This window comes from Entamoeba nuttalli, assembly GCF_000257125.1.
Source record: "Entamoeba nuttalli P19 unplaced genomic scaffold asmbl_9632, whole genome shotgun sequence".
In the NCBI taxonomy this organism is placed as follows: Eukaryota; Evosea; order Mastigamoebida; family Endamoebidae; genus Entamoeba; species Entamoeba nuttalli.
Genome location: NW_008579742.1, coordinates 1 through 15,542, shown reverse-complemented (window position 1 = coordinate 15,542; position 15,542 = coordinate 1). Strand labels below are relative to the sequence as shown.

The following is a 15,542-nucleotide window of genomic DNA, read 5'->3' as shown; positions in this document are numbered from 1 at the left end:
ATTGAGGATATATCTAATAATTGACCTTTTATTTATTTCACTATTTTTGTCTTTGTTTCTGTCTTACTTTCTTTAGAATTACGTATTCTATCAATTCATAAAGTCAAAGAATGATTTTACTCTACTCTTATTCATACTTCCATATTTTTGGTATGAATGATAAAATGATATAACTATCTGTTATAATAAAAAGAAAATACCAGTGTTGAGTGAAGTTTATTTTTCGGATTTTAGTTTTTATCTTATTGCCTCATTATTATTATAGTCATTCTGCTTAACTATATTTATAGGTTCGTCTCTAAAATGATATGGATTATTTTGATTGTTTTAATTATTAATTAAACTATCAATAAAATAATTTAATTAACGTTTAAATAATGGGATGAATGAAAATTATTATTCTAATATGTCAATACACATTTAAAATAACACAAAATATGTTGGGAATAAATATAAATAATAAAAAAATGAGATTCTAAATGAGACAAATATTCATACCAACAAATTAAAATCCGTATAAATAATATTTAATGAAGAAATACCAAATCATTAATAATCTCATAAAAATTACATAAAAATACCTTTTTTAATTGAAAACAGAACAAAAAAATTAAAATTAACCACGTAAAAATAATAAAAACCATTTTCAAAATAAGAGAATATTAATTAACGACATTTTTAAACTTGTTTTAAAAATATGAAAAGAAATTCAAAAAATATAAAAATAAAGAGTATTTAAGTAAATAAAATAATTTATAAAATTTAGACAACAAATAAAAACAAAAAATCTCTTTATTGACTAACTTTTTAAATTAATGTGAAAGTTGTTTTAAATAAAAATGTTTTTAGTCAGTTTGAACCAGATCCCAGTGGTGTAACATAATTTTTTGGACGGCATAAATTGCATTCTTTTTCACATCTGGTTGTTCAGAACTAGTTAATTGTAATAAATCTAATTTAATACCTAAGTCATTCATTATTTTTCTTCCAAGAGGATGATAACGAGCAACTTCTCCTAAATCAAAACAAGCTACAGAAACACAAACAGGATCAGCAGACTTATCATTAATAACACCTTTTAACTTTCTTACTAAAGCCCAATTTTCAAGTTCAAAATGAGTAACATTTTCAGTCCAAAATTGTTCTGAACGATGCATTGGACTCCATCTCATTCTTCCAGATTTTAATTCATCCAAATAACATTCCATACTAGAAGTTTCAGTTACTTTTTTTTCTACTATTTCATTAATTTCTTGTAACATTTCAACAATATCATTATCAGAGAATGTACGACTTAATAACATAGGAATAATTAAATTAAATTCATGTTGTACTAATAAACGAACATACCAATCAACATTTAAAAGATTATGAATAATTAAGAGAACTATTCTAATTAATTTCTCTATTTTAATTTTTAATAATACATTTGCAAATATTTGAATAAAATTCTCAGGAAAATCATGTTCTACTAATTTTTCATCAAATGACTGTAACCAAACAATATGAAATAAACTATAAAGAAGTTCATTATCTTGAGTAGCAACAATTTTGTCATGAACTTCTAATAAGAAATTTAATGGAATTTCTTTACTAAATACTGTCCTATATGGTTCTTTATTTAATAAAATATATAAAGACCAATTAAATAAATGAAGTGGTTGATAAGTAAAACGAGTTGGATTAGCAATTGAATAAATTTCACGAATAACTTGGAAATAATCACCCATTATTAATACAAAATCATTAAAAGTACCACAACGAGTAGTAAGAATAGTAAAAACTTCAATACTGGCTTTCAGAATTGTAAGGTTTTCTGTTTTCATTTGTCTAATTAAACGGGTACATAATTCAATAGTTAATTGAATATCAATTTCACTAATTAATGGAATTCTATTGATATCAGCATTTATAAAATCATCAAATAACAATGTTGTATTTTCAATAACACCTGGATGTTCTGATTGATTTAATAAAATATAGAATATTTCTATTAACGATTTTAAATCTACTTCATTCATTATTCTTGCTCGTTCTTCTGGAGCTTGTCTAAGATATAAACTTAGTACTGCTCTTTTTTCATCTGATAAGTTAGAATTATTGTTTATAGCATTATTTAATGTGTCTTCTTTAAAGACTTCGTTGTTTGGTGGAATAACTAATGCAGGTGAGACAAACATATTTACCTGTTTTCTTAGTTTTTTCTACTTCTTTTTTTATTAATAACAATACATTATTATTTTCATCTTTTTACCGCTTTTCTCAGGGTTTTTTCTCTGTGTTTTTGTTTCCACAAAATTAGTTTGCATTTCATTATTTACTAAATAACTTATCATTTTATTATATTTATTTTATTATTTTATTATTTATTAACTATTACTATCCTTTTGATTTTTGTTTCATCATTTCTTGTTTTTGTTCTTATTGCCTGAAAAAATCAAAAAAAAAAAGAAAATCACAAAAATGAAACAGTAAATTGAATTGTTCATGTACATATTTATTTCTTTGTGTGATTATTCTTATTGTGAGGGATGAACAGAAGAATTCCAAGAAGGAGATGTAGTAATATTAAAAGATGGTTCGGGAATTCCAAAATCAAGTGGATCAGAACTACTTAATATATAATCAATATCATTAGTGTCAACTTCTTCTTTGTCATCAAATAAATCAACAGAAACATGTTGTTCTTCTAAATAAAAATTTGTAGGATCAGTTTGATATTTTTCTAATGAACTTCTATAATAAAACAATTTGTCTTTAAACCAATTTTGAATATCAGTAATAATTTCTTCTTTAACCAATTTTGGAGGATTAGCATTAAAATATATATACGAAGAATGATAAAAAATATAGTCAATCAATGCATGAGCAAATAACAAAAATAATGTTGCATTTTCTCTTTGTGATAATAATACACAACCACCAATTAAACTTTCAACTAAATCTCCTTTTTTTTTCTTTTCAAATGTTTTTGTATCTCCTAAATGCAAAAGGTCAAAAATTTCTCCTAAAGTTTGATTTTTAACTGTGTGGATTCTTAACCCACTATACATCTCAAAAGGTATTTGTTCATACTTTCTTAAAAATTTTAATACTAAAGATGATGCTCGTTCTTCAAGATATGAATCTCCATAAAATTCATTTTTTTCATATTCTTGGTCTTGGCTAGAGTATGCTTGGTTTAATTGTAATAAATCATACAAAGGATCTGCTTTCATTAAATTAAGAATTGAAGATAATACATCAAATGCAGTATATTGCATTGCATTGTGTAATGTAGTTGAGCTCATAAGTTTCTATAAAACAAGTTCTAAAAAGGAAAAATTTGATATGAGTCTTTTCTTTTTAATTTTTAAGATTTTTAAAAATAATAATCATTGAATCTAATAATTTGTATTTTATTTTTTATTCATTGTTTAACTTCACAACTTAATAAAAATAACCTTCAAAAATAAGTTAATTTATTGTTTTTAGTATTAGTGTTGATAAGACAGTATGTTGTAATATTCACAAGAAATAGTTTTTTTAAATGTATAATATGTAATGTGGTATTAGCATAAAAATAAAAGTCTTCAAGTTAGTATAGTTGAAATAATAAAGCTTTAGTTCAATTTGTTTAAATAGATTTATTAGTTTTGTGTTTAATATTAATTCAAAAAGTATATAACAAGAAATTACTGTATTTTATCTTAGTCTTTTATTTTTAATAGAAGATGATTTTAATTGATTCATTAAATATGAATTTCATTTAGTCAAATAGAAATATTAAATAATCATATGGAAATTCTTATAAATTATTGAGAAATAAGTTTTGAAATATAAATGATATTTCAGTAGTATTACCAAAGAAAGAGTTATAGTGAAAATAACTAATAAAGAGTATAGATTATAAATTTATCTTCTAAATAATTACTTTAATTTATTTGATTTTTATTGTGAAGTAATTATTGTGTTTTTAATTGTTTTTTCATAATAAAATTTTGATTTTATAGAAAAGGAAATATTTTCTTTTTTGTTATCATTGATTCTCTCTAATAACTCAATAAAAGAATTGAAATTTTAATGTAACACAATTTATGATAGTTCAATTCAATAAAAATAAATTCTCATTTTTTAAAAAAAAGTATTTATTTTTGTTCTTCAAATACAAAGAAATAAGTTTGTTCATTAGATAATAAATAAGAATAACGAAATTAACAATAAAATTAAATACAAAAAATAATAAATAGTATAATATCTTTAAAAATTAAAAGATATTATAAAAAAGAATTTTAAGAATTACTGTTTAAAGTATTTTAATTCTACAAATTGTTGATTTATTTTCATATTTTTAATAAAAACATTGAACTTAAAAAAGATTTAATTGAATGTCATTTAACTATAAAACACCAAATGGAATAATTTTTATTGAAGGAAATGTAGTTAGTTTCAAACCAGAAGAAGGGGATAAAAATGAAATAAAAATTCAAAGTAATATTTCTGCTTCAGTATTAATTGGTGATTTTCCAATGTATGTAGTTGTTGGGTGTGATGATGGAAATGTTATTTCAATTGAATTTCCAAGTTGTTCTCAAACTGTTATTACTCGTAATCAATTAGCCAAAGTAAAAAGTATATCAGCATTTCCTGATACTCATCGTTATTTAACTTTAACAGTTGATGATCAAGGGTCAGTATTGGTTTATGATCATTTATATAATAAAAAAGTTATTTATTCTCCACCATTACCATCTCAAATTATTTCTGTTGAATATTTTTATCCATTATGTGTTATATTACTTTCTTATGCAGATGGAAGAAGTTTTGTTTGGTCTCTTGATACTGGTTCATTACTTTCAACTCTTCAATATTCTGTTCCTCAAGACAGAATTAAGTCAACTATAGTTTATCAAACAATTTAACTCCATTTGTTTAGCACTTCATCTGTTTACTGTTTTGATATCAAAAGAACTTATTTCTCTAATACTAATAATTTACCTAATTATAAGACTTACAAAGACTTAATAATTTAAATTCTTCATCAATTAGAGTTCTATTACTAATAAAGAATAGAGTTTTAATTTTAATGACTTTATTTCTTATCTTAATATTTCCTTCTATTTTACTGCTTTAAACATAATATCTTCTCTTATTAATGTTAATTTCTAAATGTCTTTTATATTTCCCAATCAATCAATATATAAAGTTTTATTAATGTCTTCAAAAACACTTAGACAAACCACTAGAAAGTTAGTGTTTAATTAATAAAGCATTGTTATTCATTTAAAGATATTAACTATTTTAAAAATTTAATTATGGTGATACTTTTTCATTTTTGTTGAAAAAAAAGAAAAAGAAGATTTTCTGTGAGTCTTGTCTTGCAATTAAAATACTTTTTTCTCAATGACATAATTGTATTAAATATATTATTAAAAATCTGCTTAAAATTTAAAGGACGTTTGTTAATATACACAGTAAATTTATTAGTAATTATTTGTTAAATGTATATATCAGTAAGTTTTTTTTTGGAACGTCTTATGTTAAAAAGTCATAATAACTATTTTGATTTAGTTTTTTGTAGATATTGTTGTTTTCTTATTTTAAACTTAGAGAGGAAAGAATATTCATTTCATTTTTTTGATTCTTTTTTTAAGTTTCATTTCAAATCTATTTTGTTTTTGTTTTTTTGATATAATTAAATGATTTTAATTTTCATTACAGAATAATAAAATCTTTACAAAATTTAATTGTATTATTTTCACTTTGAATGACTTAAAATTTATGTTAAGTTCATCTTAAGCATTATTTTTGTTGAGAATTACCAAAAAAATGTTATAGTAAAAAAAGAGACAATAAGTTAAGATATAGTACTTAGTCAGTGTCTTGGTCTGCAAGTAATTCATTAACACGTGCCGATTTTTCATTGATTATTTCTTCGATTCTTTCCATTGAAACATTAGCATCAAACTCAGGGTGATTAGGAGCATCTCCTACTATTTTATACATGTCTTTACAAATATCTCCAAACTTAGGTCGTTCATCTGGTTTTTGTTTCCAACATTCATCAATAAGAGTTTTCAAACAAACGGGGATGGTGTCATCAAATGGAAGTCGTTTTCCACTCTTTACAAAGTCTTTAATTTCAAACAAGGATTTACATTCTTTGTATGGTTCAGTTGCATAAAATAATTCCCATGCCATAACAGCAAAAGAAAACACATCACCTTCAAAAGAATAAACATCATCATATGCCTCAGGTGAAAGATATAATGGAGTACCAAGACCTTTATTTTCGTTATCACAAGAATTCTTCTTTTTAATAATTCTTGAAGTACCAAAATCAGTAATTTTTACAACACAACTACTTGATTCGGCATATAAAGAATTAACTAATAAATTATCAGGTTTAAGGTCAAGATGTACTATTTTATTCTCATGCAAAAATACCATTCCTTTAGCACAATCAAGAAGCATCCTCATTTTTAATTTATAAGGTAATACAACATCTTCAGGTTTTTCATGACGAATATAATCACCTAATGATCCCAATTGGAAATATTGGATAACCATTGAAATTTGTGGAATATAAGTGACTGATCCCATATAATTGGCAATATATGGATTACGTAATTTACTCATTAATTCACATTCATGAATAACATCTTTTTTCAGTATGTCTCTATCATTTGCCGATAAGTTTTCCCATCTAAATTTTTTTACTGCTACAGTAATACTTTTGTATTTACCTACATAAACGGTTCCTGATGCCCCTTCAGCAATTGGTTGTTCTCTAAGATGTAATTCATCCATATCTATATGAGTAGATGATGCAGCTGCAGTTTTAATTTCAAAACAATAACGATACTTTCGAGTAACATCTTTCATTAATCGTTCAAGTTCTTCTTTGTCTTCATCAGTCCATACCTCAAAGGTTTTATCTTTTAAGAGACTAGCAATTCTTGATAATGTTTTACTATGTTTGCTGAACCATACTGTATATGGTATCTTCATTCCCATAATTTTTGTAGTACAATGTAAAGTCATATATGAAGTGATTGTAGTTGATTGACGTGGTCTTAATATTGTTACTTGTGTATCAAAATGGAAAACATATTTTGGATTATTTGGGGTGTGAACAATAACCATCATATACTTATTCTTTGAATAATTTTTAATTTCAATGTCTTCGTATCTAGTATCAAACACAGCTGTAGGAACGTTTACATTACCATAGTCAAGGGATAATGGATCAATAGAATAACGTGAAGATTCACTTGGTTCACTAGGAACAGATCTTGTGATATCATAATGGTATGACGGTTGTTGTGTCTTAAAGACATTTAAATCAATCTTATGTCCTTTTGTAAATCGGATTAATAAGAAGATAATTACAATAGAACAAATAAAAATAAATGCAATCCCAAGAGCTATTAACAACCAAACCCACCAACCTATTGGCTTAGACCTACATGACCCAATATTAACAGTATCAATTTCATAACCTTCAACACATTGACAATAATCATCACAGTTTGTTCCACCATCACACTCTTCTCCTTCATTTAATATTAAATTACCACATGTCATAATTTTACATCTATGATCACTTGTAACTACATAACCTTTATCACATACACAATTAGGCAGACAATTACTTGTATTATAAATACACATAACTGAGGCATCATTAAAATCTTTATTTTTACATGCAGAACTAACACAATAATGATCTTCTAAGGTGGAATCTTTACACTTACAATCATAGTCACATCCTTCACTTCCAAAGTAACACATATCATCTCCATTAACTGTTGTATTTCCATTATAAAATTTACCATTATAATAACATAACTTTCTGCAATCATCTGCACCATATTGATCATTACATACACACTCTCCACTTTTTACAGAACATTTACCATTCCCTTGTGATTCATAACATTGGTTTGGACAAATAGTAGAAAACCTAACATCAATATCAATTGAATGGTCATTAGTACCTAAAAAGAAATATCTTTTTTTACTCCCTTCTCCATTAATTCTTACACGAAGACCTTGCTCTAGATAAGCGCTTGTAGACCAAATACCCCACCAATCACCAACCCAAAAATCAACACAACTTTGAGTAGAATCTGTTTCAGTAGTATATTCCATAAGATAACAATATCTGTTTTGTATTGTAGTGTCAATAAGAAGACTGTAACTCCCTTCAAAATCAACAGTAAAGAATGCACCTTTCATCAACTTTGTTGGTGCACAAACAGGATTAATATAAACACCAGATGATGATATCGTAAAAGTCTTTAATATTATTGAATTAGAAGTATGTAATTGAGAAATATCTTGTTGAGTTAATTCAAGTTGATTATTAATATAATCATCAGTAAATGCTAATGAAATAGTAATATCAAAGGTAGTCAAGTCTTCAATAGAAACAAATGCATAATATTCTGTTCTAGGTAATGGAACAATTAATTTTCCACCTCCTGGTTGAATTTCTTGACGAGCATAACACTTTTTGTCAGTTGTTGTAGGTGAATCTGGTGTAAGATCAAATGCAACGACAGGACCATCCGATGGAGTTGTAAAGCTAAACACCCCATGAGAGCCTGAACTCTGTCTAGAAGATAGATCAATTTTAATCCAATATGAACCTCTGTATTGAATTTGTTTATTTAAAGGAAAAGAACAAGGACCAGTAGAGTATTGAGTTGATGTAGAAAAATGTAAAGTTATTGGTTGGTTATTTGGTGTAATAGTTTGCATATCTGAAAAGTCTTTTCTTACTTGGCTTGTTTTGTCTGTACAAATTCCATTTTCTAAAACAACTAATCTATTTGTTGGTGTTATAGCCTGATATGGATTTACTGAAATACAAGTAGAACAACTATTATCTGTAGGGTCATACAAATCTTTGCATGAAGAACATGTTTCATTAGCAATACATTTTACACAACCTGTTCCACTACACGTTTGGCTTAATACTAACAATGGATATCCAATAAAAGAAATGAGTATTATTTGAAACATAGAACGGTTAATTGGTTATTAACAAGTTTTTTTTCACTTTTTAGTTTTTTAATTCTGAGAAAAGAACCAAGTTACTTATGTTATTCTTTCTTTTGTTTCTTAAATTTAATTCCGTCGACATTATTCTTATCTGTTTATCATTTAGTTCTACTCTAATTCTAAATTACCTTTTTTTAGATTGTAATCACAAACCAATATAATACTAAAATCTGATGGGATTTGATTTGTAATAAAAAAATTTTTTTTTCACTCTTTTGGTCAAATCAGTGAAAAACTTCTTCAAATTTTCTTTCTTCTTGTCACTTATCCAATAATTCCCTCATCTGAAGAATATCTTATTGCTCATAAACATCATAAAAAACAAATCAATAAAAATTACAATTAGTTAATATTCATTTCTTTTTTTGTTGTGTATTGCCAATAGGTACTTCTAACAATACAATATCCTATATCGTATGAATATGAATATGAAAAGTGTTTTAAAAAACATAAAAAATGTCTTCACTTAATGTATCATGTTATATCCATTTCACAACTTCATTTTAATTATTATTTTAATACTGTCTAACCAAAATGAATTAACTAAAAAATTATTGATAAGAAGAATTAATAACACTAATTTTTATTTTGTTTTTATTTAATTTTTGTTAATTGAAAAAATAAAAGTTGTGTTGTTTCGTATATTAATAAATCCTCTATCACATCATTATTGACTGAATATCATTTATTAATCAAGTTTCATGAAATTTATTTATTGTTTAAGTCACTAAAATCAAAATATTTATTTTTTATATTTAGAAAGTTTACATACAAAATAAAATTTGCATTTATGATATTATCTTGACTTAAAGAATATAATTTACTTAATTAATTACTTTTTATTTATAAATACTATTTTTTTATAACAACAAAAATTTTTGATTAATATTCACGAAAACAAGATTATTTATTCCTTTATAATTGATTGTATATCAGAAATTATTTATTTTTCATAAACTATTCTTTTGTCAAAATTATAATCTTCGGTAATATAAAACATATCAACAGTATTTGTAGCAATTATCAAACACTTCTAAAAAGTATTGTTTTATATTATTTGATTGATTGCCCCAATTATTTTAATGAATATAAAAATTTAGATAACATATACAGTATTATTTCGAATGATATTTATTTTCTATTACAAATTACCAATCAATCATAATTTTAATGTCAACACAATAAAATATTGTTAAATAGTGATAATCAGTTGTAACTTAATGAAATGTAAAGAATGTAAATAAATGTTGTTTAAATAAAAAACACAATAAGAAATATTTTTTAAGAATAATTACTTAATTATTCTTGTTTAATTTCATTTTGTTGTTTCTTAGCAATCATAGTCTCTTTAATTTTATTACATAAGCGTTTCAATAAAAGGATTAAGTTTAAGAATAATTTCAAAGATGAGACAATACCTCTCCAATAACTAAAGACATAAATTAACATTGTAGTAGTATAGAAGATAACAAGTGAAATTTCATCTAATGAATTAACTAAATAACGAATAAAATAAAATGTATATTTCCAAGGTAAAAATGGAAGGCTCACAATAAATGAAGTAGTTGGAATTCTTTCTGAGAACCAGTCCATTAATAATAAAAGTTCATTTTGTAAACGAGTTAACCCACCAGTCTTTCTATCAATAAAATTATATAACTTAGCAAATAATACTAAAAACATTAACGTGTTCATTACTGTTGTTAAAAAGTTTAATACTTGTCTCATATGTTTTGAATAAATTTTTACAAATGGATATTCCATTTGATAATGATTTGGATGTGGTAATTTACTTAATTTATGTTCATAAATAAAATTTTCTAATTCAAAGAAATCTTTTCTTTCAAAATAAAAGTAGACACATCGTAAATTATGTGACTTTACTAATTGTCTTTCTTCTAATTCAATAAAGAATTTACCATCTTTATAAATACGATACTCTAATGACAGTGCAGTAACATTTTTCCATGCGACTTTAAGATCCTCTCCTTTTAAATGAGCAATCCAATATTCATCATTATATTCAAATATTCCAGTAGAATGATAAATACTATCTTTAATAAAAGTAAATTGGTGTGTCATTAAATTGTTTTAACTGTTCAATTTTTAAGATTAAAAGATGATTGATAAAAATTTGGAATATATAACATAATTTATTTCATAAACAGAACTAATGAACTAAAAAAAATAAATGGAATCAAGAAAAGACCAAGTTATTCAGAAACTAATTGAAAAGAATTATTATGATGAAGTAAAAAAAATGTATAATAAATTTTTTTTGTATCTTAATGAAGAAGAAATTGATAAAGAAAAAATAGAAGAATTAATAGAAAATCCCATGTATTTATGTTATGAAACAAATATTGAAATGGAATATATTGAGTCATGTGTTTGTGATAAAATGAATAAAAAAGAAATTGAAGAATATCATACACTGAATTGTATTTTTAATTCAAATAATGAAAGAATAAAAACATATTGTAGAATTAATTATTGTATTAATCATCAATTAAATGAAGAATTAATAACAATAATTAATGAAAAATTAGGATGTAAAGAAGGAGAATATTATGAGTATTATACAGTTTGTGAAAAATATATAGAAAGAAAACTTATTCAATTTTTTCAAAATAATCGAAACATCATTTTAAAAATTAATAAATATGGATGGTATTTATTATTAAAAAATATTAACGATGAAATGATTGAAAGTGTTATTGAACTATGGATAAATAGTAAAGACAATGAAATAAATAATGTAGAAATAATGAAAGATAGATTAAGAAAATTAAAACGAAGTGATAAAAACAAAATTTTAAAAGATTATATTAAAAATATATCAAAAGAAAATGAAACAAAAGAAGAAATGATGAATAGAATAATTCAATTTAATGAAGAAATAAAAGAAGGAAATACTACGACTATGTGTATTAAAGATTCACTAAATACTCATTTTAGAAAAATTGATAATAATGAAGTAATAATTGTAACAAAAGAAACACAAAAAACTAGAAATGAAACAATTCAAAAACTTATTTCAGAACGAGGAATTTTTTATCTTAATTCAATTGTAACAAAAGAAGAATTTGAAATGATGGAAAGAAAATATCAAAAAATATCAAATGCATTAAATAATATTTATTTCAGTAAAAGTATCATTGAAATAAGTACAAAAGAATTATATGAAATAAGTGAATATATTGAAAATGAAAGTCAATTAATTGAAGAAATAAGTGAAGAAAATAGTTATTCAACAGAAGATAGAATTATGTTTATTGATGCATTAAGTCAAAATATATTAAGTTATGACATTTGTATTTTAATTAATAAATTTAGTGATGAAAGAAAAAACTTTATTCAAAAACAACTAGAAAGAATAGGAAAAGTTATTAATAATATTATTCCAATTCCAATCAAAGATAAAATAGTTATTCAACATTGTTTATATGGAATTAAATATCAAATAAGTAAAGAACAAACAAAAGAAAGTTTAGAAATATTAAAAGAAATAGAAAAAGAAATTAAAATAGAATTTCATACAGAAGAAATGATAGTTTTATTAACAATATTATTAAAAATAATACCAATAAATAATATTATTGAAATAATTCTATTTCATGAAAAAGAAATGAAAGAAAATGAAATTAATATTATTATTGATAGTATTAATGATTATTATGATAATGATAAAAGAAAATGTATTTTTAAATTAAATCAAATACAAACAAAATTTAATTTTATTATATTATTAAAATTTCTTATAGTAAAAGAAATTATTGAAGATTATAAAGAAGAAATGAAAACAGATTTAAAAGATGCATTAAATTATTTAAAATATTTAAATGATGAATATTCAAAAAAAATTAATAGAAATGAATTTACACAACAAGTTATGAATATTATTTGTTATAATGAAATAATGAAACATAAAGAATTAATTAAAAGTATGAAATATTTAAAGTTATTTGAAATAAAAAAATTTAATGTATTTCCAAGAATTATTAATTCTCAACAACAAAAAGAAGAAATTCTTTTAAATGAAAACTCTCTTATGGTTCTTGCTAAAAATAATGTATTTCAAACATTTCAACAAATTAATTTATTAAATACAAACTACCAAAATATAACTAAAAACTATGACATTAAAGTTCTTATTAATATTATTCTTCGATATCAAGGAATTAAATTAACTAATGGTAAAAAAGTAGAAATGAACTTATTTGAAAAAGAAAGAATAGTTAAAGAGTTAATTAAAATTAGTCAAAGAAGTAGACATCAAAATTCATGGAAAGCTGTTTATAGAATACATGAAATTTGTGGACTTCTTCCTATTCAAATATGTAATTAATTTTAATTTTCAGTAAGTAATTTATGTTGTACTGATAACCAATTTTCAAAACAACATAAATATGGACCATATGAACTTAAATAACAAATGAGATAATCAGATAATGAAGATTCAATAATTGGAAGTAATGAAGATGAAGTACCACAAGGATGAATAAAAAACATATAATAATCTTCTATTAATGGATGTTCATTCATTGTAATAAAAAGATTTAATGGATTATTATTATCACATTTTTCAATTTTACTAAGTTGTGATAATAAAGTTGTTGCTTGTTCTAATTGAGTAATATATTTATTTTCCTTTTTATCAAATAAAGATACTCCAAATTGAGGTACTTGATAAGATGTATTATAAAGAATATGATGAATAAAATAATATCTTTTTTGTTGTATTTGACAAATAGTATCATCTTTTTCTTCATAAATTTCTTCATTACAATGATTATCCTCAATTTGAAGTAATTCACCTAATTCACATGAATGAATAATAAATCCTCTTGTATCCCATTTCCATTGATATTTTCCTAATTTATTAAGACAATTAACAATTTTTTTAGCTTGAAAAATAAATTCTTTCTTATTGAAGTTCATAATTTCAGTTTTGATAATATTATAATAATATAATGAACTATTAAAATATTAAGTAAACCCTAATTTACTGAAAAAATACATTTACAATTAATGCAATTTGAATCATCAGATTTTGCTGAAATAACACCAAAAGATGTAGAAGCAAATAAACCAATTGTTCGTATTTATAATCTTCCAAGAATTCTTGATGAACGTGATTTAAGAAGATATTTCTCTCAATATGGAGAATTAAAAGGATTAGCTATTAAGAAAACTGATTATGGAGTAAGTAAAGGAACTTGTGTTGTTAAATTTGCTGATTGTGTAGTAGCACGTATAGTAGCAGAAACATTAAATAATCATATTTTAGAAAATCGATTACTTCGTACAGAATTATGTGAAGCAAAAAAACATAGATTTCATTCAACTTATCCAGTTTCAAAAGAACAAAGAAGAAAAGAACCACAAATCAAAGTTATTACTCAAAAAGATGTTGATGAAAGAAAAGCTTCAAATGAAGAATTAAGAAAGAAATTAGAAGAACTTCATATTGATTTTGATTTCCCACAATAATAAATGATTGAAAAATATATTTTGATATTTTAATTTGATTGGTTTGTAAGAAATTAATATAAAGAAGAAACATAACTATTTGAAATTCTTTCTTTTTTTCTTTTCATTTATTATTTAATAAATTCATTTAAAAAAAGTATTTTAAATTAACTTTTTCATTCATATTCAAGCAGTTGAAACTCTTTTTCTTGCTTGATCATTTTTCATTTTCATAGCTTGTCTAATACCATCTAATTCTAATTCTAATTTTTGAATTTCTACTCTCCTATCTGCTTGAACTTGTGGATCACTTTCAAATTTAAGTGCATTTTCTTTTTCTTGTATTTTTAATAATAAGTGTTGTTCTTTTTTTTGAATATCATAAGTATTAGGATTTCCTGGAACAATTGATGTTTTTGGAATTGGAGTTACTTTTGGTAAGTGTTGAATATAATTTGACTTAGATGATTTTAATGGTACTTCATTAACTCTTGTTGGTTTTTCTGTTTTATCACAAAATTTATATGCAACAATACAACAAATAATAAAACATACTACGAAGGTTATTGAAGTATGTAATATTTGAACTTCAGGTTCACTTTGTCCATAAACAAAATAAGTTGGAATATATATAATAAAACAAAGTATTGACAATAATATAACTTTACAGAATGTTAGAATTTTCATTGTTCTATTTAGTTTCTTTTTTTATTTATTTTTAAGTTCTGCCCTTTTTTATAATATAATATTTTGTTTTTCATTCAAAAATATTTATTCTTTATTACTTAATAATTAATCTTCTTATAACCTCATTTATTATATTTCTAAAAAAAATTTAATTAGTTATTTAAACTAAATAATAAATCATTCAAAAAAGTCAATAAAAAGTGAAATTTATTACACTTTCATTATTTCTTTTTATTTATTTTCTTATTAATTTGATATAAAAAATAACCAATAAAAATTAAAGAAATAACACAATAAGGGTCTACTTAAGCTTGTTGGGCAAGTTTAGCAAGTTT

At 23.4% G+C, this 15,542-nt stretch overlaps 9 protein-coding genes across 9 annotated transcripts; 3 read left to right on the top strand and 6 right to left on the bottom strand.

Moving 5' to 3' along the window:
* Positions 1-845: 845 nt before the first annotated feature.
* Positions 846-2,336, bottom strand: ENU1_203130 (vacuolar ATP synthase subunit H, putative; the record flags this gene model as incomplete). The annotated part of the gene is made up of 2 exons (XM_008862173.1): positions 846-2,193; positions 2,233-2,336. 2 exons carry the CDS (start codon positions 2,334-2,336, stop codon positions 846-848), a joined length of 1,452 nt encoding a protein of 483 aa, XP_008860395.1.
* A 183-nt stretch (positions 2,337-2,519) lies between these two features.
* Positions 2,520-3,290, bottom strand: ENU1_203120 (hypothetical protein; the record flags this gene model as incomplete). The annotated part of the gene is made up of 1 exon (XM_008862172.1): positions 2,520-3,290. One exon carries the CDS (start codon positions 3,288-3,290, stop codon positions 2,520-2,522), a length of 771 nt encoding a protein of 256 aa, XP_008860394.1.
* Positions 3,291-4,367: 1,077 nt separating this feature from the next.
* On the top strand, positions 4,368-4,901 carry ENU1_203110 (hypothetical protein; the record flags this gene model as incomplete). The annotated part of the gene is made up of 1 exon (XM_008862171.1): positions 4,368-4,901. The coding sequence occupies one exon, from the start codon at positions 4,368-4,370 to the stop codon at positions 4,899-4,901; it is 534 nt and encodes a 177-aa protein (XP_008860393.1).
* A 949-nt stretch (positions 4,902-5,850) lies between these two features.
* On the bottom strand, positions 5,851-9,009 carry ENU1_203100 (protein tyrosine kinase domain containing protein; the record flags this gene model as incomplete). Its single annotated transcript, XM_008862170.1, has 1 exon — positions 5,851-9,009. The coding sequence occupies one exon, from the start codon at positions 9,007-9,009 to the stop codon at positions 5,851-5,853; it is 3,159 nt and encodes a 1,052-aa protein (XP_008860392.1).
* Positions 9,010-10,347: 1,338 nt separating this feature from the next.
* ENU1_203090 (hypothetical protein) lies at positions 10,348-11,130 on the bottom strand (the record flags this gene model as incomplete). The annotated part of the gene is made up of 1 exon (XM_008862169.1): positions 10,348-11,130. The coding sequence occupies one exon, from the start codon at positions 11,128-11,130 to the stop codon at positions 10,348-10,350; it is 783 nt and encodes a 260-aa protein (XP_008860391.1).
* Positions 11,131-11,239: 109 nt separating this feature from the next.
* Positions 11,240-13,350, top strand: ENU1_203080 (hypothetical protein; the record flags this gene model as incomplete). The annotated part of the gene is made up of 2 exons (XM_008862168.1): positions 11,240-13,252; positions 13,321-13,350. The coding sequence occupies 2 exons, from the start codon at positions 11,240-11,242 to the stop codon at positions 13,348-13,350; spliced, it is 2,043 nt and encodes a 680-aa protein (XP_008860390.1).
* Positions 13,351-13,392: 42 nt separating this feature from the next.
* On the bottom strand, positions 13,393-13,989 carry ENU1_203070 (autophagocytosis associated protein, c-terminal domain containing protein; the record flags this gene model as incomplete). The annotated part of the gene is made up of 1 exon (XM_008862167.1): positions 13,393-13,989. One exon carries the CDS (start codon positions 13,987-13,989, stop codon positions 13,399-13,401), a length of 591 nt encoding a protein of 196 aa, XP_008860389.1. The 3' UTR covers positions 13,393-13,398.
* A 90-nt stretch (positions 13,990-14,079) lies between these two features.
* On the top strand, positions 14,080-14,541 carry ENU1_203060 (nucleolar phosphoprotein Nopp34, putative; the record flags this gene model as incomplete). Its single annotated transcript, XM_008862166.1, has 1 exon — positions 14,080-14,541. The coding sequence occupies one exon, from the start codon at positions 14,080-14,082 to the stop codon at positions 14,539-14,541; it is 462 nt and encodes a 153-aa protein (XP_008860388.1).
* Positions 14,542-14,706: 165 nt separating this feature from the next.
* On the bottom strand, positions 14,707-15,207 carry ENU1_203050 (hypothetical protein; the record flags this gene model as incomplete). The annotated part of the gene is made up of 1 exon (XM_008862165.1): positions 14,707-15,207. The coding sequence occupies one exon, from the start codon at positions 15,205-15,207 to the stop codon at positions 14,707-14,709; it is 501 nt and encodes a 166-aa protein (XP_008860387.1).
* Between the last annotated feature and the right edge of the window lie 335 nt (positions 15,208-15,542).